The sequence below is a fragment of the Chiloscyllium plagiosum genome, unplaced genomic scaffold (assembly GCF_037043375.1).
Source record: "Chiloscyllium plagiosum isolate Xiang-an unplaced genomic scaffold, Cpla_swu_hap1 HiC_scaffold_14, whole genome shotgun sequence".
In the NCBI taxonomy this organism is placed as follows: domain Eukaryota; kingdom Metazoa; phylum Chordata; class Chondrichthyes; order Orectolobiformes; family Hemiscylliidae; genus Chiloscyllium; species Chiloscyllium plagiosum.
Genome location: NW_028270152.1, coordinates 70358853 through 70386584, shown reverse-complemented (window position 1 = coordinate 70386584; position 27732 = coordinate 70358853). Strand labels below are relative to the sequence as shown.

Sequence of the window (27732 nt, the reverse complement as noted above, 5' to 3'; positions counted from 1 at the left end):
CACCAGCTTCAGAATATCAATTCTTATCATCGATGCTGTTATATATTACATGGTACAAATATGGAAGTTGAAACACAGCCTAAGGCCAGTTCATGTGGTTGTTGGGTGTTGTGCACTGCCCCTGTCTTGACATCTTTTACATATAAATATGAGTCACAAATAACAACCTGTATTATTGGAACTTTCTCTCATCCTTTTTGACCTGTCCAAAGCCTTTGTCACGGTTTTACACAGCAAACTCCTCCAGTACCTCTACACTGTCATCCAGCTGGGTAAGACTGCTCTCACCTGGTTCCATCCTTATCCCATCATGGTGGCCAGAAAATCTCTTCCAAAGGCCGATTTTCCCATTCCAGCTTCATTACCTCTGCTGTCCCATAAGGATCTATCCTCGGGCCACTCCTGGTTCTCACCTTAGCATTCAAAGGCATGGTATCAGTTTTCACAAATACATAGATCCAGCCCTAATTCATCATCACCTGTCCTGATTCCTTACTTGTCAGGCTGTCTATCCTACATCCAGTACTGATGGGTGGAAATTTCATTCAATTAAATATTGAGACAACCGAAGCTTTTGTTTTTGGTCCCTGCTCCTAATTCTGTCCTCTCTCTGTTGTCGTCATGCTTCTCCCAGGTAACAGTCTGAAAAAAGCCAGCGGGTTCATAACTTTGGTGTCACATTTCACCTTGAAATGAGCTTCCATATAACTGCCTGATCATTAACATTGCAAAGCTACACCTCTGAATCGTAACTTGAGGGGAGGACTGAAAGATTGCTGGTGCTTTCGCAATTTCCACTCTCACTTCCTGCAAAATCCTTGGATGCCTCTAATCCGGACCTGTTGCCGTGTCAACTTCAAGTACCATGTCTATCCAAAACCGCTTTCTTAACCATCTTGAATCCTTGGAGGGAAAGAGTTTCCTCTGTCACCATTACCAAGACAACAGCTCCTTCCTTAGTAAAGGATGATACAAAGCATTCACATAATATCTTAGCCATTCTTCCTGCCTCCATGTGGACATCCCTTTTCTGTCTCTAATTGGCTCAACTCCACCTTTTACTACTCTATTATCTATATGCTAATAGATGACTTCTCAAATTGTGCAGTGGGATCTTTTAAACTCACTAAACTGAGGCTTTACCCTCTGTCTAATGTCTCATTCGAAATTCTACAATAGTACAGCATTCCTTTGGTACTGCACTGGTTTATGCTGAATTCCTACTGTCGGACTTGAATCCACGAATGTCTGATTTAAACCTACCAACTCAACCCCAATAAACACAGTTTGACACAATGGTACCCACAAAGCATTAGCTCAGTAAAAGTTTGCACTTTCAGTAGATGAGAGAATTAGAGGAAATACACTTAAACTCAGGAAGCCAGGTACCTGCAGGGCCAGAAAGTTCATATTGATCATTCTCACTTCAGTGTGTGCTGGAAATATCAAAACTGCCAGTACCATTTTATTTTTCTCTTTCAGATTTGCCTCTAGATACCTATCCAGATCTCTCCCCACTCAGCAGCCCAGTTCAAAACATTCACCACCTCTAAATTTGTCTTATTTTAAGTTTGATATTTGATTCTTGTTGAGGAGTATTGTCAGGGACAGTATCCCCGAGTAAAATGGTCAAACACCTTGGAATCAGAACAAAACTTTATTGTAAAATTTAAATAATTTTCTAATATAACAAAATGTATCATTTGAGTTCAGCTGCAATCCCACGAACTCCTCTCAGAGCATCAAAACACTGGGAAAACTCTTCAGTTTAATATCACCGATGTTACATTTAATGATACAAAACCAAAAAAACCGCAGACATTAGAAATCTGAAATAAAAACAGGAAATGCTGGAATTTCTCTCATATTTCAGGCAGCATCTGTTGAGAGGCAAACAATAGTGGAAAAGGTTTGACCTGAAACATTAACAGCTTCCCTTTCTAGAAGGTGCTGCCAGGCCTGTGTATTTCTGCTAACTGTATTTTAATCTTAATGCAACTGCGGTAAGGACAATTAGGTCAGTCTTCAATCATCAAGCTGAAGGTATCCCAGTCGTTAGTCCTGCTTCCCATTACACAGCAAACAACATAAGATACCCCAAATTGAAGAGGTGTCTACATTAGCAGTCACTGCACTATAAACAGTGTGAAGTGGTCAGCTAGTTTTCATTTTCATATGTTAAAGCACCAGATAAATACTAGAATGTGAATATAACTCTAAAGGCTAGTGAGAGTTTCACTCTACACTAGAAAATGGTGAAGCTCAAATCAAATATAGTTCTATTCTCCTGAAACGATAACAATTTAATCATGGAGAAACATCAACCAACAGTTCTACACTTGCTCTGACGAGCAGTGGCAATGGTGACTAATCTTCCATTACCTCTATAATCCAGAGGCAATGAAGGCAACTATTAAAACCAGCATCCAGGCACTGAACTGGGAACATTATTGCCTCGCATTACAGTGCAATGCATTTATAAAGCAAGATATTAAAGCCCATTACTTTAAAGCGGTCATGGCAGATAGGGAAAAGAAATCTTGCTGAAAACTTCAACCACGAAGGAAGAGAATCAATCATTTAGCAGAGGTGAGACTAAACATATAGAAGAGGAGGAGAATAAACATTTACCTTTTAGCCTCTTATTATAATACCACAAATCCACCCCAAAAAATTAAATATTTGACACTGGCTGTGAACTTTCATCAAGCGTTCTTTAGTTTTAAACACAGACAGAACAGGAAATTCTTGAACTGAAGTTTAGAATGTTTGCAGTCTGTTGGTTGTAGTTCACTTGAAGGAAAGATTTTCCCCATTGTTAGTGTCCTATATTTTTCCTTGGCCCTGTTCATCTGACTAACATTCACAACCGATGTGTGGAAAAATGGTCAAAGTCCAGCAACAGATCTATTTCAAAACACCATGAAAGTGAACTCAGGGGTGCTCTCATTTGGTTCCTAGAGGTAAAGGTTGATATCCAGTGTTAAAGAGATGGTCATTTATGCAAATTTCTCTCTCTCCCTATGTGAATCCCCACAGGTATTTGCTTTTTTAAAATGCTGCACACAATTATCCTGCATCCTTCAGTCAAGTAGATAAGGCTTCAGAAATCTGAAAATGCTACCCGATATTAACTGGCATGAGGATGCACCTCTCCTCCTCACTCTGATTTCCTGGATGTAAAACTGACAGCAACATATCCCCTCTTTTGCAGCAAGGCTCATTTTTAGCCCAAACAAAATGTTTTCCCTTGTGAGTGCAGACTCCAAGCTCCATTTATTCTTTTGCCCCTGTTTTACAGGGAATTTCCTCACTAGTAGCAGAATCTTGAGGTCTCTGAAATAATCTGTCAAGAGAAAGACTGGTGCGTTTCAGCAAGTATACAGCAGCATGGAGTCCTCCGACATTCACCCAGACAGTGTGCGACTTCCTCCAGAGGTGCCCCATTCTTGACATGGCCTGCAGCAAGAAAGCAAACACCAGTTTTAAGTTCTGCAGGTCACAGGCTCTCAACAAATTACAATTTCAGAATCCGTGATTAAAACCAGAACAGTTTCCAAACCTGCCTCAGCTTGGAGGGATACTACTGTGTATTGGAATATGGTTCCATGGTTTCCAGGTAACCTCTGACACCAGACTAAGATTGTAGATAACAGGTCCTGGCAGTCTAATAATAGGCAAACACACCTTTATCATCACTGACCACGCCACATGCCCTGCCCACGCCCCCTCCCCCCTCCTCTCTCTAGGGTGCACTCCTAGGATGACCAGTCTAGGGAATGGAGTGTTTGTGGGAGGTCTAAATTGCTCTGTAAATTTAATGCTAGATAGTGGAATTATCTCAGTGCGTTAGGACTGAAACACAAAAGTACCTCAGTATAAACACTGTTGGTAACCTCAGTCTGACATCCCTGTTTACATTCACAAACAGCTGATGGGATATCTCTGTAATGTGCACTCATTTGTCAATACAACCATCTTGGCAGACGACAGTACAAAGGTTATTGTGTAACATGAAATACAAGCATTTGAAATGATTTAATCGGTAGCTCCGTGTCTTAGAGTAACAGGATAATCCCAGCAATACAGGCATCATTTTACCTTTACAAAGCATTTCTTGTCCTGTGTTAGGAGGGCTGCTCTGCCAGTCTCTGGCCTGCACACACGCCCCATTTCCTGTAGACAGGCTGGATACAGGTCCCAGTTTTTCCTTCTCGAGCCTATCCTAGTTTTTCCAACATATATTAAAAAAGAAATCAATATTTTCTGAACTTTAAGACTGCATTCTAACCTACCCCAAAAACAATAGAAGTCACAACAAAGACACTGGCTACTTGTTCTCTTCTTAGACCATGTATTGTCGCTGTACAATCCCACGATCAACTAGCACAGACCAGAGCCAAATCAGTGACCTGTGGCCAGTTAATCAGTCATAAAATCTTCCAACTCCGAAGCAACAGCTTAGGTAGAAGCTAGCGGATATAATCAAACAGCAACAGCCATGTAAAACATGATCAGGGATGGGCTGATCAGCACCTAATCAGCCAGTTAAGCCTTGATTAATAAAAAGAAAGGTTAACAGAAGGACTAGCAACCTTCCTGAATAGAAATGGAAATCAGAGTCCAGCTCTGGATCACTAAGGAATGGCAATGCTCAAAGTGCCTACTTGGCAAGGCAATGAGTTCACTGCCAGCAGCAGAGTATTCCTCTGCTAGTCAGCATAGCTCAGTTGGTAGCACTGTTGTCTCCGAGTTGGATGGTTGTGAACTTGTTTCCTATTTCAAGACTTAAGCACAACACCAAGACTGACACCTCAGTGGTGTACTGAGGGAGTGTTGCACAGGCTAGGGCCTCTGTTTGTTCCCCAGAGTGGATATGAACACCCATGACAATTTTGAAGATAATCTGGGATGCTCCTCTTGATTTTCTGGCCCGTATTTATCCTTCAATCAACATCCCGAAATATCCAAGCAATCGCACATGCTCTTTTTGGGAGGTTGCTGTGCACAAACTGGCTACAGTGTATTCTACCTTACAACAATAACTACACTTCAAATACTGCATTGCCTATAAAGTGCTGGTGGTCATAAAAGGTACTTTATTAGTTGAATTTTGTTGCACTTGCTAGAATTGTCAAGTTGAAATATCTTGTAATATATTTTTACATATGTTATGAATTAAGTACTTTTTGTGGAAAACAACATGCAGAATACCATAGAAGGACAACTCCAGAATATACCAGCTTACTACATGTCATTATTAAGTAAGCACGAGGCAACCACATTTGCAGTCCAGAAGGTCCCTTAAACAGACAGCTGATTCGTTGCTCTGTTTATAATAAATAAATTAATTTCACAATCAGAATGACTTACCTCTTTCCAAAAGGCATATCTGATATAATTACATCTACAGAACTGGTCTTCAGTGGTAGGTTACAGATGTCCCACTGTACAACATCCAGTGGCATGCCCCAGGTAACCCTGAAAAGGTGGAATAAAACACAATTCAGTAAAGGAATGGATGTGAACTGAAGCCTCAGGTTAGCCTCCATCACAATCAGGTCTTTACCTTTCACCAGCCCCTACTCTCACCCTGAACATGCTGCCTTATTCCCACAGTTGCCAGGTGTCCCAGAAAACCAGACCAAGGATACACCTTTAAGTGGGAGCCCAGACAGTAAACAATTGCAGGATACTTAGTTAAGGAAATCATGGGACAGGCATCAGGAATGGGAACCTGGATTGATGTTCCTTCCCGGTTAGGCCTAGTGCCTTAGGCCTCGGCCATCATCCCAGCTGAGACTGGCTAACTCGACAGAGGTCTGGAAGTAAACCTGGGAATCAGCTGGTCTGCGTGGCCTAGTAATCAATTAGCTTTGCCAAGTGAACCTTTGTGGGGGATGCTGAGAAACAATACTAGGACAAAGTACTCAGGCAACAGAATACTGGAGGGCAACAGACATTTATCTATCAGTCTGGTCCCCGCCCAATTAATTCTGCTACAGCTGATCATTTTTAATTTGTTCATGGAATGTGGATGTTGTTGGCTAGGCCAATATTTATCAATCATCCTTATGGTCCTGGACAGGGTGGTGATGAGCTGCCTTCTTGAACCACTGCAATTCTTGGGATGGAAGAATACCCACAGTGATGTTAGTGTGTGTGGGTGAGTGTGTTTAAGACCATAAGACATAGGAGCGGAAGTAAGGCCATTCGGCCCATCGAGTCCACTCCGCCATTCAATCATGGCTGATGGGCATTTCAACTCCACTTACCCGCATTCTCCCCGTAGCCCTTAATTCCTTTTGCGTTTGTTGGGGGGATAATTTGTGTGTGTGTGTGTGTGTGTGTGTGTGTGTGTGTGTGTGTGTGTGTATATATACGCGTGGGGGTTAATTTTCTCTTTTCATCCTTGGTGATTTCTTACGTTTTGGGTATTTAAGTGACATTTTCGTTTGAAAGTGAAAAATAATTACAATTTCTGACTTTTGATGTTCAATCGCTGTTAATTTTCCAGGAACCTTCTGCTTTTCTGATACAAAATTTCAACTTGCAAGCAGGGTAAGCATTAACCCAGACATCTTGTTCTCCTAAAGACCCTGACATGGGACAGGTACAGTTACTTGTGCACCTCACACTTTTCACCCAAAGAGATAGCCATCACGAAAGAGCCTGGAGAACAGGTTTCAGCAGGTTACTTGGCCATTCGGCAGGTCATCCCAACTGAGATTCTCTTTACCTGAGGATTACAGCTCCTGGATAATGATCATTAACATCAATTACAAAATGTACACGTCTGGCAATATGTTCAGGTGAGCTGGGGCTTACTGAAAAATTAAGAGTTGGAAAAACTTAATTCTGCAAGAAGAGTTTTGAAGGTTGACTACTGTCCCAGTTGTACACTCATAACAAATCCTCTATTTACTCAGAGAAAGGTAGAATTCAGTCATTACTGCGTGCAACAGGATGAATCCTTACCTTCCCTTCTCCAGTCTCTTCTTCTGTAGAGAGTTGATGTTATTCACAGATCTGTTTACAGCAAGTATGTTGTTATCTCCAGCAAGGAAGTAACACTGTGAGAACTCCAATGCTCCCTGGAGGGGTATAAAAGTTAGATATAAAGTCCACAAATTAAGGCATTGTGAACAAAACATACTCCTTCTGCAAAGTGCTACTGTGTTTCATACAGGTGGAAGTAATTAAGAGAACCCTTGATTGTTTGGAAAACATTTTGACCACAGCGTAGCCAGATCTGCATCTCTGCTAGGCTGACCCATTTATCACCAGTAAATGGAATGTAGCGATGTGTGTTGAAGAGGCAGCAAAGAAAGTCTGGAGTGACCAGACTCTCAGCAGCATCACTCTGGACACCAGCCAAGTCACATAGTTAGGATTTTCAAAATTACTACTACTTCGGACATCTACAAGAAAAATGGCTGACAAGAAAAGAAATCGACCGCTCCATCCAGCTTTTCTTATTCAGCTGTGATAGTGTACCATTACACAGACAGTCCAATCTCATCAGGGCCATTTTCAGTGGCAGCGTTTAATCTATTGTTTCTGAATCCAACTCAAAAAACGTGACTTAGCAAGAACATCAACGCATCAAAGTGAGAATTTACCTGAAGGGATGAAGTAAGTGGTCATGAATTTTGAGTGTTACTTATGTCTGTGCCACCTCTGCCCAGTGAAGGTGCCAACTCATGCTAGGCCACAATTCCACCAGCCCAGAGTTCTGTCCTCTAACTCACCCACTGACTCAACAGACTGTAACAGTGTAAACTTCAGAACTTTAATGACTGTTCGTAGAGTGAAAGAAGAAACAACAACTTTGTCTAGAATAAACTATTAAGAGACAAGGACAAACCTATATAGGAATTGAAAGCAATGAGCCATATCTGGGAGGAGGAGTTGAAGCCACTTAACACAACTATTTTGACATTTGCTTGAGAACTGGCTGCCTTATGGCACAAGACAAATGATTGCCCTGCAATTGAAGGAGTTAATCTCAGGAATGCTGCATCTTCAAACAGACAGTCAATGCTAAATGCAACAAGGAACAGGGAAGCTACTTCTGATAAGGTGGCAAGCAGAGACCTAATAGCTTCAGAGGAGTAGTCAATATTATGGATGAAAGAATCTAAACGATCAGCAAAACTGTCACACCACAAACTTGGAGGATGGAAGACTGTATGAGAAATCAAATCCAGGATTCCGTGGAGCAGAGTTCAGAAATCAGAGTCAGAAACTATAGGTTGGAATTGTACCTAAATTCCACCATTAATTGGGTAATAGCCAAGTTGAGTTTTGAGACTTAACTTGCTTACTTGAGAGGTCTTATTTTGGTTGCTACATGCAATAAAATTTAAATCAATGTTTCAGTAAATCCTAGTAAATCCAGGTGAAAACACAGCTTCTAGTTCACTCTTACCATTTTGTGATTTGCATATTACAATAATAACAAAATTGACCAATCATTGCAATCAAAATCTATTAATCAGCCTACAACAATCCCAGAAATAATGAGCAAAATCCAAGAGCCGAACAAATTCCCAAACCATACGTCCTCCGAAACAATGCTGCACTCACCACATTGTGCTGGGGTATCTGGGTACTGCAGTAAGAGAGGGTGGGGATGTGAGGGAGGGCCCGGGGTGACAGAGAGGGAGAATCCTAGCTAATTATCCCTGTACTAACGCACCTACCATCAACACACCCGAGATGAGCTAACGTCACACACGTTATCCACAGTACGTGGCAACCTCTCAGTCTGCACTGTTCAGTGCAGTATACGTGGGTCATAGCTGAGTGCTACGTCTGTCCAGATGGGCTTTATTCGAAGTTCAAAATATGTAAAGATAAATAATGTTGGCATCATGACAAGAGGGTACAGTTGTAAGCAACAAAATAGTAAAGGTGGGTGTCAGGAATGTAGAAGTAGCCCATTCGGCCCTTCAAGTCTGCTGTGCCAATTAATAAAACCATGGCTGTGGTCTGAGCTCCACTATCCTGTCAGTCTGCCATAATCTACAACCCCCTAATCAATCAAAAATGTATCTAAATCCTCCTTCAATCTACTCAATGATCCAGCCTCCTGTTTTCGGGGGAAGAGAATACCACATCCCACACGCCCCAGAAGAAAAAAACCTTTCATTCCAATCTTAAAAAGGAGACCCCCTTATTCTCAAGATGTGTCACTTAGTTCTGCTCCTCCCCTACAAGCAACGTTCCCATTCGGACGTGTGCACACACAGCCACTCCGATGTTATGCACAAGGTGATCAGTGTCGGAACACTAATCAAAGCATCGACTTCCTATTCGAGTTGACTCAGGAATGAAAGTGCTACTAACTGAGCTACAGTCACACAGAGAGAGAGAGAGAGAGAACACGTGGGGGAGAGAAATCAAGATGAAGGGAAGAAAAATGAATGAAGAAACAAAGTGAATGACAGAGATATTGAGACAAGGGAAAAATTGCTGAAGGAGCGATCAGTAGAAGATTGCTTTAGGCAGCGCAAGTCATAGTCATACAGCACGGGAACAGAGTCTGACCAGTCCATGCTGACCATAATCCCAAACTAAACTTAGTCCTGCGAGCTTGCACTTGGCCCATATCCCTCCATGTATTTCCTATTTGTGTACTTATCTAAATGTCTTTTTAACATTGTAACTGTACCTGCATCCACCACCTCTTCTCAAAGTTCATTCCACACACAAATGCTCTGTGTAAAAAAAAAAGTGCCTCACGTCTTTTTTAAATCTTTCTCCTCTAGCCTCGAAAATATGCCTCCTAGCCTTGAAATCCCCCATTCTAGGGAAAAGACAACCACCATTCATCTTATCAAATCTCAAATGTAAGGGTTATAGAATCATCTTCCAAAAATAACTGATAGAACTGAACCAGAGAAAATACCTGTGATAGACTTAAAATTTGTTATTTTGAGTGTGATTCAATGCATACAATGTGTAGATTGGTGAGACCACATTGCTTTTCAGGAGATCTGTTCTCATCAATACCTCACCTCGATTGGTATTGCTCCAGTTCCACACATTGGATCAACAATGATGTCAGTTGGCTGAGGTTTACAAAGCCTGTAATACAGAATTAAATGGAAAATTAAGAATCACGAAGATTAGAAATTTACTCCAGCATAAGGCTAGAGCAGTGATTCTGTTCGCCGAGCTGGGGTTTTTTGTTGCAAACGTTTCGTCCCCTGTCTAGGTGACATCCTCAGAGCTTGGGAGCATCCTGTGAAGCGCTTCTGTGGCGTTTCCTCCGGCATTTATAGTGGCCTGTCCCTGCCGCTTCCGGTTGTCAGTTTCAGCTGTCCGCTGTAGTGGCCGGTATATTGGGTCCAGGTCGATGTACTTGTTGATGGAGTTTGTGGACTAGCCACGAAACGCCACGACCAGCTATCCTTAGTAGCCACACATGCAGACGACAAGCAACATGAATTCGACTGGGACAACACTACCATTATAGGGCAAGCCAAACAAAGAACAGCCAGGGAATTCCTAGAAGCATGGCACTCATCCACAGACTCCATCAACAAACACATCGACCTGGACCCAATATACCGGCCACTACAGCAGACAGCTGAAACTGACAACCGGAAGCAGCAGGGACAGGCCGGAGGAAACACCACAGAAGCGCTTCACAGGAGGCTCCCAAGCACTGAGGATGTCACCTAGACAGGGGACGAAACGTCTGCAACAAAAATTTCCAGCTCGGTGAACAGAACCACAACAACAAGCACCCGAGCTACAAATCTTCACCCAAACTTTGAGCTAGAGCAGTGAGTTCAAGTTTAAATCAGGATCTATGATTATATACAAAGCCTCTCAGAAATCTAAGCAGAGTTGTACATGGGGTATGATAGGAGCAACAGGGACGTGTCATAATGTTATGTCAGTGTTTGGTGTTGTAGGTGCATTGTCAGAGGTTTCTGCCTTTCAAATGAGATAATCTGCTAAAACAAAATTGAGGGAATAATAAGCTCACTTACTACAGTAAAGGTCTTGAACCTTAAAGTGTTGTTGTGTGATCTTCTCAGTTGGTCATTCAGAATTTAAATGCATTTTTATAAATTATTGGTCTCCACACAGTGATTACTGCAGACAGATGATTCAAAATTTGAAAGAAATAAATTAGTATGTAAATTAGCTCGCTGAGTTTGAAGGTTTGTTTTCAGACATTTTGTCACCTTATTAGGTTACATCATCAGAGTGTCTTCGGTGAAGTGCTGGTGTTTATTAATGTTTCCTCTAATTTATTCCGTTTTGTGATGACAAAGATGTCATCTACATAGCGGACCCAAAGTTTGGGTGGATAGATGGATGAATTCTTAGAGACATGGCATTCTAACCAGTACTCCATCAATAAACATATCGATTTAGAGTCTATCTATCTATCTTCCCTTGAAAAAAAGAATCGGAAATGACATCACCCACCTTACGAAACCAAGATCTTTAAATAGAGAGGCGAGACGTACCACCAGTGCTTCACCGGGGACTCTCATTGATGATGTTACCTAGTCATGGTGACGAAACATCTGAAAACAAACCTTCAAGCTCAGCGAGCTAACTTACAGACTTATCATCAACCTGAACTACAAATCTTCTCAAAAATCGCTAAATTAGAAAGCGTTAAAGAATCCACAAATCACAAGTGCTTATATTTATATAGCGCCTTTAATGTAACCAACTGTCCCAAGGAGCTTCAGAGGAACATTATTCAACAAATTATGACTCGGCCACATAAGTAGTCATTAGATCAGATGACCAACAGCTGGGTAGATTTTAAGGAGTGTCTCGAAGGCAGAAGCAGAATAGAGAAGCAGAGAGGTGGATGGATGGTAAATCCAGGATTTAAGGCTCAAGAAGCTGAAAGCACAGCCACCTGTGATGAAGCAATTAAAATTGGGAATGCACAAGGGTTGTTTGTTGAGAAAGAGGTGATATTGTCAAATTTAAAGGAGAGGGAGAGAAAACAGATGCAGAGAGAGTGAACTGTTAACAAAATCAGCTAAACGGAGGTGAAATTGGATGGTCAGCAGTTCAGAGGGAAGAGGACAGAGGAATCAGGAGGTGGGTCTACTGGACAAAGGGAATCTGAAGACAGCATGAAAGGTAGAGAGAAAGAAGAAACATCTAAGTTCAGTTATAACGCCAGGGGAGCTTTAGATAAAGTTTCACCCAGTGGCCAAGTAGAACAGCTGGTCATTCAGAATTTAAATTTATCTTTATAAACTATTGGTCTCTTTAGGGATTGCTGCAGACTGATGATCCAAAATTTGAGGTAGCTGATTAGATCGTCTGGATTGTAGAGATAAAGAAATCCACAAGCTCATCATATTTCTCCTGTAACTATCACAATCAGAAGAGGTTAGCCAAATACAGACTCAATGCCTTTAATGGTGATTTCTAACCAAATGGAATGAATGCGAAATCAATTTTACAAAGGAAAATTGCTATGAAGAAAATACAAGAGTCAGACTAATTGGATGACTGAAACAGCACAGCATGACAGACTGTCTAAACACAATATTGCCACACACCAATTTCCCTCCTACGCACACTTAAGCATCGACATGTGTTGAGATAGAGATCCAAAGAAAATGGGAAGCCTACAGTATCTCATGTAAGTGGCAATTTCTCCCATGGGCATTGCTACATAGCTAACATGAATCATACCTTAACATCCCATAAGCTAAAGTAGATCGAAGAGTTGTAGGCCCAAAGTGTGTTATGTTTCGCTTGTGCAGACTTTCCTCTGTCAGGGCTATAGCAACCACTACTTCATTATCATGAATGTTAAGTAGGATCTGCAAAGTAAATGATGTGTAAATAGACTGCACAGGACAGAAACAAGATAGTCAATGATGAGAGCACAGCAGCGTCATTCACCTCCCACAGACTGCAAAGTACACCTCACCGTTACCATGGTTATTTCCAAATGAAGTAAATGACACCATCAACACCAACAGCCACCTGCTGTCCCCAAAGAAACATCCTGTCGATTTGCCTTCTGCCCATAATATTTCACTTTGTTACACCAATGCATAGATTTAATAAATCAACTGTAGACAGATTTAGTTTAACATCAGATAGATGATTTGTTGTATTTCATCACACTTTTACATTATTGATCTTGAAGTTTAAGATTAGATTATAATATATTCACATTTTAGAACATTGACATGAAATAAAAAGGCAATTATCTAATTGAGTACGTTCTTTCCTCGAATCCAAACTCACATGTACCATTCATTGGGAAGTGATTCTTATTCCCAAAGCTAATGAGCAGAAACTCAAGGATATTTATTCATCCCATGTTCACAATTTAGCCTTCACCTGCTGCACTCCAGAGAATATTCATCCTCTCCCACAAACACAGGGATCATTGTTCCCATTGAGTATCCTGTAATAGCAAGGATATTATTAAGCTAAAAAGTGTGTTCAAAAGAGATTTACCAGGATGCTGGGAATGGAGGGTTTGAGTTATAAAGGAGAGGCTGGATAGAATCATAGAATCCCTACAGGCCATTTGGCCCAACAAGTCCACACCAACCCTCTGAACTGTAACCCTCCCAGACCTATTCCCCAACCTTATTATTCGACATTTACCCCTGACTAATACACCTCACCTACACTATGGGCAATTTAGCATGGCCAATTCACCTAACCTGCACCTCTTTGGATTGTGGAAGGAAGCCAGAGTGGCCAGTGGAAACCACAGACACGGAGAGAATGTGTAAACTCCATACAGTCGCCCAAGCCTGGAATTGGACCCGGGTTCTGGTGCTGTGAGGCAACAGTGTTATCCACTGATCCACTTGTCTTTTCTCACTGGGACCTTTTTCAGTAGGACAGTAGAAGGTTGAGGGGTGACTTCATAGAGGTTAATAAAATCATGAGGATTATAGATAAGGTGAATGGCAGGTGTCTTTTCATCAGGATGGGGGATTTTAAGACAAGGGTGCATATTTTTAAGGTAAGAGGAGAAAGAATGAACTTCCAGAGGAAGTGGTGGCTGTGGGTACAGTTACAATGTTGAAAGGAGATTTGGATAAGCACGTGAATAAAATATGTTTGGAAGAATATGGGCCAAGCGCAGGCAGGTGGGACTAGTTTAGTTTGGAATCATAGTTGGTACAGACTGGTTGAACTAAAGAGTCTGTTTTCGTGCTATAAGACTATCTCACCACCTCAGTACGCATCTACCAGTGTAATTTGTAACCCCATAATTAATTATTCTTCTCTCCAAAGACAGAAATATATTACTTGTTAAAGAAAATGTTAATGGCTCAACAACCAGGAGTTTCTTGGCTGTCCATCACATCTCTGACAGATCTGGGTGGAAGGGGGAGTGGGAAGTCTCTCTCTCTCTCTCCAGCTAACAGAACGGTGAGATCACAGACTGCCCTATGTTGGTTCATGGTTAGACAGGGCAATTTGCTTTGACGTGCTGTTGCCTTCTGCAGGTTCTGGGTGACCAGGAGACCCCCTCCCCCCATTGCTCCGATCTGTCATTATACGACTGGAAGGATTTAAATATTTTAACTTCTTTTGCTACATTGCAATCACACCTTCCTTGGCCATCACGTCCTGATGTGGAGCTTGAACCTTGAGATTCCTGCTCGGCGACAGGGATGCTGTCTACTGCAACAGACCACCTCCAAGAAATCACTTTATTTATGAAAAGCTAACCTAAATCTGTCATCAAGTCCATTGTCACAAACAAACATTTGATCCTATTACAGTTCAGTCTCTTTCAATCAAATTGAGTACCACCCTGGACTTCCATATCATAGCACTACCTCAAAAAGTGGCAGGCTTCCAGATTCTGCAGAAATATTCTCAATTTGAAGGTGTTTCAAATGCTAATTTTTACACAGTGACCCGAACAGCTCAACTGTTGGAATGGGGTTTAATGACCTTGGTGCTGTGCAAATCTGGCTTTCTCAAACTAAAACTGTGGTTTCAAATTTTCTGACATTACTGTAGCTTTGCGTTGATCCAATGTCCATGGTCAACAGTGTACTCTCATCAAGGTTAGCTAGTAAACAATCCTTCAAAGACTGTCAAAGGAAAACATATTGTTTAGAGTATGAGATTGGAAACAAGAGAGAGTTTACTGGACCCTCAGCTGACAACACTTCAATATCAACTTGCATTTATACAGTACCTTTTAACACAGTTAACTGCCCAGGGCACTTCACAGACACTGAAACAAACAGAAATTATGTCACAGAGACAAAAGACAATATGTTAGGACAAATATCAAAATGTTTGGTCAAATTGCTAGGTTTTAAGGAATGTCTTAATTTGACTGAAACAGACTGAACTGTAATAGGATCAAATTTTGGTTTGTGACAACAAACTTGATGACAGATTGGGTTATCTTTTCATAAATCAAGTCAGAATACTAAAACTCAGGGTCTTAACAGCATAAGGTAAGGCAGCTAATGGTGGGACGAAGAGACTGAGTTACACAAATGCCCATATCTTAGAATGGAGTAAATGTGAAGAGTATTACAGAAAGCTATGGAGAATATTGAACCTGAGAATAAGAGTTTTAGATCTGTGGTGTCTGTAGCTGGTGAAAATGAATAAGCAAAGAGGTGATAAGTAATAGTGGGAATTAGGTTGGAGTAACAGAGCTTTGGGGGAAGTTCAGATTTGGAAAGTATAAGATGGGTGTCAACCAGGAAAACACTGGAATAATGCAATAATGGAATAAGGAAAGGCACAGATAAGTGTCTCAGCAGCAAATACATCAGAGCTGAATAATCTTAGGAAGGTGGTGGACTACAAGTTGGAGAGGATATGCTGTGGGAAGCTCAGCTCAGGGTCTCATGGCACACCAAGGATGCAAATAATTTGGTTCAGACTGAGAAAATGATCGGAAAAGATGGCAGATTTGGTGATGAGGATGTGAGGTTTGGGTGAGAGCTGAAGACAGTGGCTTTAATTTACCAATTTTATAACAGAAAGAAGTAGCAACTTATAAGAACAGAACATGAGGAGATTCGTAATGGATGTTATCTGAAGTTCAGCAGGCAATGGCTGAATTGTGAACATGAATTAATATTCTTTAGTTACTCCTCATTACTTTTGAGATTACAAAGCACTTCCCAATACGTTGTGCAGTACATGAATGCGGGGTTGGAGGAAGGAGTGCACTTAATTATGTATATGCCTTTTTAATTGGATCTTTGAGTTTGCTTTGCCATTCAACCAGATCATGAAGCCACCTTCTCTCACTACTCCTTATCCTTCATTTGTAAGCCAAAAAAAAAAAATCGATCAGTCTCTATCGTGAGTATACTCAACGGCTCCACATCCACAGCTATCTGGGGTGCAGAATTCCAAAGATGTTTTACCCTTTGAAAGGAGAAATGTCTCATCTCAGACTCCACGGCCAACAATTATCCAGAGACTGTGATCTAAAGTTTTAGACTCTGCAGCCTGAGGGATCATCCTCTTAGCATCTGTCTTGATAAGTTCCTTAAAAATTTTATGCTTCAGTGAAATCAGCTCTCCTAATAGATCCTCTGAATGAGATTGTATCTCATGAAATTTTATGATATTCCAATGCAAGTATACTTCCCTTAGGTAAGAAGACGGTATACAATCCTCCAAGTGTTGTCTCACCATCTCTCTGTTAAATCAGAATGATTTCTTCAATTTTACACTTCAATCTTTTTATTTTAAAGTCGAATCTACTAATTGTCTTCTTAATAGCTTGCCACACCTGTATGTTAACCTTCTCTGATTTGTGCTGAAAATCATCCGAGTTCTGCTGAATGCTAACATGTTCCAGTCTTTCACCATTGAAAAAAATATTTTTCCCAGAGATACAACTTGTCTACATCTCCTTGTGCCTTTTTGCATCTGCTTCTTGGCTTACTTTATCATCTAACAGCATACCATCAGTGAATGCAATGAATACAGTCCCTTCTTTAACTCATTGAGGCAGTGTGCAAATAACTGAGATGCATGCGCTAACCCTTGTGTATTCAGCAAATTACTTCCTGCCAACCTGAAAACAACCTGATTGTTTCTACACCTGGTTTTCTATTTCTATCTGTTAATCCAACACTAGTACTTCCTATCCCACTTAAGATTGTATAATAACCTCTGGTGTGACTGCCTTATTAAACTTTTTATGAAAATTTCCAGGTTCTCTTGTATCACATCCTCAAACTCTTTGGTTCTTGACTTTCTAAAAATGTATTAATTCATGGATGTGGGCATTGCTGGCTAAGCATGAATTTATTGTCAATTCCTAGTTGCTTTGGAGATGATGTTGAGAGTTCAAGCCCTTTAATGTACGGACACTCACAGTATTGTTAGGAAGGGAGTTCTAAGATTTTGACCTACTGACAGATCAGAGTCAGAAAGAATGAGCGGTTTGGAGGGGAACGCAAAGGTGTTGGTGTTCCCATGTGTCTGCTGCCCTTGTCCTTCTCGATGGTGGACATCATGAGTTGCAAGTTGTTGTTATTGCAATGCATCTTGTATACGCTGCTGTGGATTGGTGGTGAAGGGAGTGAATGGTAAAGATAGCTGATAAGCGTGTCGATCAAGCCAATCCTGATGGTAACAAGATTCTTGAAAATTGTTGGGAGCACCCATCCAGACAAGATCTAGATTGAAGGGTGGAGACTGATGGCCACTCAGCTCTGGGAGGCCAGACCACGGAACATGATTTGATAAGAATATAGCCTAGTTTGAGGCTGCAGAATGATGACAGACTAGAACTCACTTCACATGCTGTTGAATTCAGGCAGTAAAGAGTGAGGTCCCAAGCACAGCACATCTGACACCTTACCAGCCTGGAGGAACAATTTACCTGGACCATCTCTAACACCTCCCTCCCCTTCCTAGACCTCTCCATCTCCATTAATGACGACCAACAAGAGTACCTCGACACTGTCCTATCCCCCCAGTCCAGGAACTCCCCACATACGTTCGAGACACCACCTACGCCCGCCACCTCCTCCAAGACTTCCGTTTCCCCGGCCCCCAACGCCTCATCTTCACCATGGATATCCAATCCCTCTACACCTCCATCTGCCATGACCAGGGCCTCCATGCCCTCAATTTTTTCCTCTCCAGACGTTCCCAACAGTACCCCTCCACCGACACTCTCATTCGTTTGGCCGAACTGGTCCTCACCCTTAACAATTTCACCTTCTAATCCTCCCACTTCCTCCAGACCAAAGGGGGAGCCATGGGCACACGTATGGGCCCCAGCTATGCCTGTCTCTTTGTTGGCTACGTAGGACAGTCGATCTTCCGTAATTACACCGGCACCACTCCCCACCTCTTCCTCCGCGACATTGATGACTGCATTGGCGCCACCTCGTGCTCCCGCGAGGAGGTTGAGCAATTCATCAACTTCACCAACACATTCCACCCTGACCTTAAATTTACCTGGACCGTCTCTGACACCTCCCTCCCCTTCCTGGACCTCTCCATCTCCATTAACGACAACCGACCTTTATTCCTGATGAAGGGCTTTTGCCTGAAACGTCGATTTCGCTGCTCCTCGGATGCTGCCTGAATTGCTGTGCTCTTCCAGCACCACTAATCCAGGAACCAGAGGAATATCAAGACCTCGCAGCCAGCCAAGATGAGTAGTTCCATTATATCGGAGCAGATCCTGGAGGTGGTGATGGCCTGCAAGAAGGGGTGCAACGGCCTCTCACAGAGATGCTATCTGGTACAGGTCACAACACAGTCAGGAATAAGTGACAGCTCGAGCAATATGGCCGTGCCGAGCCATGTGCTCTACTAATGGACTGTCGTGAAGGAGAGAAGATCGGCAGCGACCAGGAGACTAAGGAAGTGGGAAGCAGAATTGGCAGTGAGCATGTAGAAAGTTACATTTTGAAAAGCAAGCTAACAATGTCTTTTGACAGTCATTTCATTCACCAAAAAAAATTCGATCCAGAAATTTTAGGAACAGAAATTAAAGTGGACCCAGTATCTCTCCTTTTGGGCTTTTTGAACTTACCCTCCCTGGACATGTACGGGAAGATACTATTTTCTATTCTTTCTTTCTGTGCAAGGAGAAATATTTTGGTGAACTGGGTGGCTGAGGGGCCCCCCTGGACTTTCAAATTGGCACAGATTAATTATGGAATGTATTCCTCTTGACTTCCTTACAAATATGGTGCACCGAAAGACCGAATTATTTTATAAAATATGGCAGCCCTTCTTGAATTACATAAATACAGATATTTCGGCTATCCTAACAAGGGCTTTTATTTAATTGAGATTACAAACCTGCTGGTCCGGGGCCCCTTAGGAGAGGAATCCCGCACGAATACGGGTTTTATTACATTTGATGTTAACACATTCCGAGCATGTAAGAGACTTAAATATACACTCTGGTTAGTTGTAGGTTAGATTAGTAGATAGTTGAGTTTTGTTTTTTCTTTTGTTAAATGTTGGCTATTGTATATTTGATTTAATTGTATATCAATGTTTATATTTGAGAGTTTTGTTTATTCTTGTAAACTTGTAAAAATGTTAAATTTCTAATAAAAATATCTATAAAAATAAATTCGATCAGTCTCTATCATGAATATACTCAACGACTCCACACCCATAGCTATCATGGCTATTTTAAATCTAGTCATGTAAACTGTTTCAACTTATAGAGTCTAATGTCTTTTCTCCACAAATGCAGGCACAATAGAATCTAATTCTATCTTTAATGAGCAGCAGTGATGTCGTGGTATTGTCACTGGACCAGTAATCCAGAGACCCAGGCCAAAACTCTGGGACATTTGACTGGTATCCCACTATGGCAAATTTGAATCAATGAAAATCTGGTAGCAAAAGCTAACCTAATGGCAACCATTGTCGATTGCTGCAAAAAACCCATCCAGTTCATTAATGCCCTTTAGGGAAGGAAACGTTACCTAATCTGACCTACACATGACTTCTGACAGCAGGATGGTTGACTCTTAACTGCCCTCTGAAATGACCCTTGGAAGCCAGTCATCTATTAGGGATGGGCAATAAATACTACCCACACTCGAACAAATGAATTAAAAAAACACATCAGTTAATCCCATGCAGATCATTGTTTTACTTAAGTTGTGACTCCCAGAAATACAACCACTCCTGTAAAGCATGAAAGCAGCTGAAGCTTACTGAATAGTTCATCAGCCCTGCTCTCCAGCCAGTGATTTTCCAGCATCTGACTGAACGTACTTTTAGATGAATCACCTGGAACTTTCAGACATTGCACTACCACTTACTCCCTTTCGTCCCACTGAAACGGGTGCAACCATGAGACAGTTTCAAAGTGGCAAGGGAACTGGGAGCTCAGAGTGTGCTTGTGTGGATCTTAGAGAAGATAAAGCCAGCCTGTAAGGATGCCTGCAGTCATGTGACCGTCTGATTCTCGCAGCCTGGCCCCACAACACAATAATTCAAAGCAGCTGACAGTTTCAGGAGGGGAGCAAAGAAATTCATGGTGGGGAAATTAAATAAATTACATACCTCCACATCAAATTTGGTCATGTCGGCCTTCCACTTGAAGAAATCCTGCACTGCTCCACCAAATTCTCTGGCTGCCTCCATTGAGGTGAAGTTGTGCTTATCCCCACTTCTGTTGCAGGTGACTCGGAAGCGACGCAGTCCCTTTCCTTCATCCTCACTCGCTGCTGGACGACAGTCATTGTCAGATTGAAGCCCCTCAGGTGAAATCTTTGCTTGGTCACTTAGCACCACCCCGGGAGCAACTGCATCGCTGGACTCCTCAATTTCATCAGGCTGATCGCCACTTGCTCCAGAGTGGATAATAGGCAATCCTGTCCCAAGATGTGCTGGATCATTAGTAGCTGATTGGTCAGAGGGAGCAGGCTCCCGTTGGCCAACTTTAATTTTACCAGTTTCACGTGATGCTTCTGGACCTAAGCCACATCCTCGGCTGCCTTTCCTGCGTTGGCCCTTCCTTTTCTTCAGACTGTTGTTCAATTCCCAAACTTTAAGGGGACAGTCCCAAAGAAGCTGGGGAGCCAACTGTCTGAAGTCCTCCAGGACACTTTCCTATTAAAGAAAATGGCACACTTCAAGACAGGAATAAAATCCAGGCGGATACGCTACCGCAGTACTGAAAGGGTGCTGCACATCGGAAGTAACAGGTCTCGGATGAGATATTAAAACCCTCTCTAGGCCTTCAGTTGGGCACTATGTTGACTAAGAGCAGGGAGATGCTAGCAGGAGGTTGCCTTTTATTAAGCAAGTACTGGAATAATACAAGTTTTGTTCGAGCTGTATACTGTTCTGTTGAAACTCACCTGGAACACCTCATTTAATACTTGGCACTGCACAGCGGGGAGGATATACTGGCCTTGGAACAATGCCACACAGATCAATCAGAATGATCAATGGAAGTGTTACATTCTGACAAAAGGTTACATGGACCAGGCTTGTATTCCCGTGAATCGATTATGGAGGACTAATTAATATGCCAAATGATTAATCAAGCAAATGGAAAGAAATGATTACTTCTGTTCAAAGAGTGCAGGTCAAGCTAGGTAACAGCCAGGACAAAGCAGCATGCTTCACTGGCAACACAACCACAAACATTCACTCCCTCTACCTATCATTCCAAGCAGCAGCCAATAGCAGCATCTACAAGATACACAGCAGAAATTCACCAAAGCTCCTTAGACAGCACCTTCCATATCCCTGATCACATCCATCTAGAAGGACAAGGGCAGTAGGTCCATAGGAACACCATCTGCACGTTTCCCTCCAAACCACTCACCATTCTGACTTGGAAATATATTGTCGTTGATTCAGTGTCACTGGTTCAAACTCCTAGAACTCTTTTCCAAATTGGCATTGTAAGTTCATCTACATCAAATGGACTGCAACAGTTCTAGAAGGCAACCATCTCAATGGCAATACGGGATAGGCAAAAAATATTCCTACTCATGTTTCTGCTGCCCTGTAAACTAACAGGAGGTGGAATTCCTACAACCGATCACTGAAAATTGACTTTCTATGACAGGGTTGGTCTCAACTGAATGCCCTCTGTAAGTCCACAGATGAGGAATGGCAACTTGGGCAAAATACTGAGGGCAGGTCAGTGTGCCAGCAAATACCAGAGGCTTCGGGAAAGGAGTTGTGATGAGCAAGGAGAGACAACACACTGGGTCATCCAGAAACTCACCAAGGCAGACCAGATGTGTCATAAAACACTGTACAGTTCCAAAAGTCACAGCTTATTATTAGCCCAGATATTAAACAACAAGAAGGGGTTTGCACTTTAAGCTGGAAGGGGACAGAAAATACTATGACTTAGACTGGAGACTAGAATGAATAAAATTAAGAAAGGTGGAAGAGTGAATTATCAGTGTGAAAGGTACAAATTTGATGGTGCATTTCTTAAAGGAATACTGGCAAGTTAGAATTTTTGCATTTTTAAAATTTGATTTGAATGTAATCATTTTTACATTTCATCAATTCACTAAATCTTATCATGATAGTCAAACTCTCTAATATTCATGCCACACCTGTCTCAGTTCAGAGTTACTCAACGCCTCAGAGACATTGCTTTTCCTTATCCACCTCTTCTTCTTTTCCTATGCTCTCAATTATTCTGGTCCTCTTTAGCCTCTTCCCTTCTCACTCAATTCAACCTGCAGTTATTCCCATCTCCAATTCAGATGAAGCTGCACCATTTCATTCAAGCTGCTGCCCTTCAATCTCTGTTCAAGCTGCCCCTATCTGTCGTCTCTCTCTCTTCACCCTTGTTAAACGCCACAACTCAAACTGACATTGGGTTTCCCTTGACATACTGACCCTTTTTCCCTTCCCCCTTCATGTAATACTGATCATCTTCCTAACTTCTAGTAACTTATTTTCATTTATCCTCCTCCCTCATTGCCATCGAATTGTGCTTTCCTCTATACTGTGCCCCTATTGTTATTAGCTTCCCCTCCGATCATACATCTACCAGAATCAAGCTTATATGGGGCTGCAGGGAATTCACCAGCTACTGGTGGGACAGAAATCGGGGCCGGTGGATTTTATTTTGGGGGGGAGGGGTGATTGTACCTCAGGGCACAGCGGAGGGGACTTTCAGTAGCTATTACTGTGGCAGAGTGGTTAGGTCATCTAGTTGGAGAGTCACTGCATGATTCAAGAAGTAATGCCTCTTGTGATAATTGCTGGCCTACATTATAAAATGGTTTGGATCACTGTCACAAGTTGTGCTCAGCAGAGAAGGGGCCTAATGTAGTTCTCAGTAGAAGTGGGGACAGCAACAGGTAAACAGGGCCAGGACCAGGTTCATGATAATAGCAAATTCATAAGATGGTAATGTCAGGATCAAAAAGTGATGTCCAGCACTTAGGTTAGTTTTTCTTTAACAAGTCCTTTAATTCACATTCACATTTAGTTTATTCCCAATTACACACCTACCTTGGTTTCACCAAACTGGTAATGGGGAAACTCTTGGATAACAACAAATAGATTATCAACAGATCTCAAAAGATGAATCTGAAATAGAGAGAAATATGTATATGAAATTTCCATGAATCAGTAGTTGAAGGAGCAGTTATGAGAATATAATTTTCAGTCGTCTTACTGGTGGCGTATTCAGTAAGAACTTTGCTCTGAGCCAAATTTATATTTAACTGCTCTCATCCTGTTGGTTTCCACATCACCCTGCATCAAAGAAACAGTTTTTGAAGAACTGTTGTAATGTAGGAAATGCAGCACATGTGTGCACAGAATGATCCCACAATCCAGAAACAGTAATGGGATAAATGATTAAGGGATAAATATTTTTAAAAACCAGGAGAATATCCTCCATCATCCTGGTCTTCAAATTGTGCCACTGGAGTGGACAGTTATCCCAAATGGCACCTCCAACAGTGCAGCATTCTCTCAGTACGGCACTGTGGGGTCAGTTAGATTGTATGTTCAACTCCTTGACAATGTGCCTCAAATCCTCATAGTGTTGATTCAGACGCAAAAATGTTACCAATCAAGCAGATCCATAAAGACCACAGTGCAGTGAAATTGGATTTAGCACTCACTCATGTTGGATGGGATACTAGTCAGGGGAGCACTGCTTTTACATGCATGGAATGGAAAAGCATATATACAGAACAATGTAGACCAACCTGAAATAGATTATCTGTGGAGACCTCAAAGTAGATCTTTCCTCGATCCTTGCTGATCCTGGACTCAGATCCAATTTTTTCCAAGACCTCCTCAGCAGCAGTGTTCTCAAAACCGGTGGGAACTGTTGCTCCAACGGTGACCCAATTTTCCTGTGAACGATCACGTTGCTTCATTCCAGGTCTCCATTTCCAAAAGGATCTTGCTCCACTTCAGTCATAACTTCAGCTGCAATTGGTCTGTCTGCATCTCCAATGAGCACAGGCATCTCTTCGAGATTTAAAAACAGAGGATATTCATTTACAGAGCAATTTTCACAATCTCATGTTGAACCTAAGTGTTTTACAGCCAATTAATTAACGCTATGCTCAGTTTTCCACTATTGCCATGTAGAGCAATGGTAACAGAGCAGCATTCCCTCAGAACTGGAACATTACTCTTAATGTCAACCTCTGACAGTGGGGAGTGTGATACAGGTGACAGCTTGGCTTTGAAGTAAGTTACCAATCAGAAAAGAATCACCTGCTGAAAGAGAGACTGTACTTGGAAGAACAGTACCAGTTAGATTAATCAAACTTTCCAGTGATAATTCAGTAACTCCTTCCCACTTCCCAGCTGGCTGCCTTTCTGTCTCTGGCTGCCAACGATCAAAGCTGCTGATGGGAACTTTCACCCAGAAATCGACAAAATTGGAAAACAGGAAAATAATCAAAATATCTTTGGAGATGAAATCAGCACAGATGCACACCAATGACTGGGGCACAGATGCACACCAATGACTGGGGCACAGATGCACACCAATGACTGGGGCACAGATGCACACCAATGACTGGGGCACAGATGCACACCAATGACTGGGGCACAGATGCACACCAATGACTGGGGCACAGGTCACCTTTCTCCATTAGATTAGGAACAGTATCACCCTGCCACACACACCTACACCAATCTCTCTCCTTCACTCTTTAACCTGCTCTCAACATCCACCATCACCCTCCCTCATCATCCTTCCCCCCTCCTCCCCCTCTCTCTCCCTCCCTCCCCCCCTCTCTCTCTCTCCCTCCCTCCCCCCCCTCTCTCTCCCTCCCTCCCCCCCTCCCTCCCCCCCCTCCCTCCCCCCCCTCTCTCTCCCTCCCTCCCCCTCCTCTCTCTCCCTCCCTCCCCCCCTCTCCTCTCCTCCCTCTCCCTCCCCTCTCCTCTCCTCCCTCTCCCTCCCCTCTCCTCTCCTCTCCCCTCCCTCCCTCTCCCCCTCCCTCCCTCTCCCCCTCCCTCCCTCTCCCCCTCCCTCCCTCTCCCCCTCCCTCCGTCCCCCTCTCCCTCCCTCCCCCCTCCCTCCCTCCCTCCCCTCTCCTCCCTCCCTCCCCCCCTCTCTCTCCCTCCCTCCCCCCCTCTCCTCTCCTCCCTCTCCCTCCCTCCCCTCTCCTCTCCTCTCCTCTCCCCCTCCCTCCCCTCTCCTCTCCTCTCCCCCTCCCTCCCTCTCCCCCTCCCTCCCCCCCCCTCCCTCCCCTCTCCTCCCTCCCTCTCCTCTCCTCTCCCTCTCTCCTCCCTCCCTCCCTCCCCTCTCCTCTCCTCTCTCCTCCCTCTCCCTCCCCTCTCCTCTCTCCCTCCCTCCCCTCTCCTCTCCTCCTCCCTCCCTCCCCTCCTCCTCCCTCCCTCCCTCCCCTCCCTCTCCCTCTCCTCTCCTCTCTCCCTCCCTCCCTCCCCTCTCCTCTCTCCCTCCCTCCCTCCCCTCTCTCCCTCCCCTCTCCTCTCTCCCTCCCCTCTCCTCTCTCCCTCCCTCCCCTCTCCTCTCTCCCTCCCTCCCTCCTCTCCTCTCTCTCCTCTCTCCCTCCCCTCTCCTCTCCTCTCTCCCTCCCCTCTCCTCTCCTCTCTCTCCCCCCCCCTCTCTCCCCTCTCCCTCCCTCCCTCCCTCTCTCTCTCCTCTCTCCCCCCTCCCCTCTCCCCCTCCCTCCCTCTCCCCCTCCCTCCCTCCCTCTCCCCCTCCCCCCCCCTCCCTCTCCCCCTCCCTCCCTCCCTCCCTCTCCCCCTCCCTCCCTCTCCCCCTCCCTCCCTCCCTCCCTCTCCCCTCCCCTCCCTCCCTCCCCCTCCCTCCCTCCCTCCCTCTCCCCCTCCCTCCCTCCCTCTCCCCCCCCCCTCCCTCTCCCCCTCTCTCCCCCTCCCTCCCCCCCCTCCCCCCCTCCCTCCCTCCCTCCCTCCCTCCCTCTCCTCTCTCTCCTCCCCTCTCCTCTCTCCCTCCCCTCTCCTCTCTCCCTCCCTCCCCCCCCTCTCCTCTCTCCCCTCCCTCCCCCCCCTCTCCTCTCTCCCTCCCTCCCCCCCCTCTCCTCTCTCCCTCCCTCCCCCCCCTCTCCTCTCTCCCTCCCTCCCTCCCCTCTCCTCTCTCCCTCCCCTCTCCTCTCTCCCTCCCCTCTCCTCTCCTCCCTCCCCTCTCCTCTCCTCCCTCCCCTCTCCTCCCTCCCCTCTCCTCTCCTCCCTCCCCTCTCCTCTCCTCCCTCCCCTCTCCTCCCTCCCTCCCCCTCTCCTCCCTCCCTCCCCTCTCCTCCCTCCCTCCCCTCTCCTCCCTCCCTCCCCTCTCCTCTCTCCCTCCCCTCTCCTCTCTCCCTCCCCTCTCCTCTCTCCCTCCCCTCTCCTCTCTCCCTCCCCTCTCCTCTCTCCCTCCCCTCTCCTCTCTCCCTCCCCTCTCCTCTCTCCCTCCCCTCTCCCCCTCCCCTCTCCTCTCTCCCTCCCCTCTCCTCTCTCCCTCCCCTCTCCTCTCTCCCTCCCTCCCTCCCCTCTCCCTCCCTCCCCTCTCCTCTCCCTCCCTCCCCTCTCCTCTCCTCTCTCCCTCCCTCCCTCCTCTCTCCCCTCTCCCTCCCTCCCTCTCTCCCTCCCTCCCTCTCTCCCCTCTCCCTCCCTCCCTCTCTCCCCTCTCCCTCCCTCCCTCTCTCCCCTCCCCCCTCCCTCCCCCCCTCCCTCCCTCTCCCCCTCCCTCCCTCCCCCCCTCTCCCCCTCCCCCCTCCCTCCCCCCCTCTCCCCCTCCCTCCCTCCCTCTCCCCCTCCCCCCTCCCTCCCTCCCCCCCTCCCTCCCTCCCTCTCCCCCCTCCCTCCCTCTCCTCTCTCCCCTCCCTCCCCTCTCCTCTCTCCCTCCCTCCCCTCTCCTCTCTCCCTCCCTCCCCTCTCCTCTCTCCCTCCCTCCCCTCTCCTCTCTCCCTCCCTCCCCTCTCCTCTCTCCCTCCCTCCCCTCTCCTCTCTCCCTCCCTCCCCTCTCCTCTCTCCCTCCCCTCTCCTCTCCCCTCCTCTCTCCCTCCCTCCCCTCTCCCCTCCCTCTCTCTCCCTCCCTCCCCTCTCCCCTCTCTCCCTCCCTCCCCTCTCCCCTCCCTCTCTCTCCCCCCCTCCCTCCCTCCCCCCCCTCTCCCCTCCCTCTCTCCCCCCCTCTCCCCTCCCTCCCCCCCCTCTCCCCTCCCTCTCTCCCCCCCTCTCCCCTCCCTCTCTCTCCCCCTCTCCCCCTCCCTCCCTCCCCCTCTCCTCTCCTCTCCCTCCCTCTCCCCCTCCCCCTCTCCCTCCCTCTCCCCCTCTCTCCCCCTCCCTCTCCCC

At 44.7% G+C, this 27732-nt stretch overlaps 1 protein-coding gene across 1 annotated transcript; it reads right to left on the bottom strand.

Moving 5' to 3' along the window:
• Positions 1–1638: 1638 nt before the first annotated feature.
• On the bottom strand, positions 1639–24802 carry thumpd3 (THUMP domain containing 3). Its single transcript, XM_087994511.1, is given in 10 exon segments — positions 1639–3459; positions 4102–4225; positions 5374–5481; positions 6979–7094; positions 10023–10092; positions 12694–12824; positions 20524–21072; positions 23458–23535; positions 24165–24337; positions 24340–24802. Coding segments are annotated over 10 exon segments (1623 nt in total). The 5' UTR covers positions 24431–24802; the 3' UTR covers positions 1639–3276.
• Positions 24803–27732: the final 2930 nt, after the last annotated feature.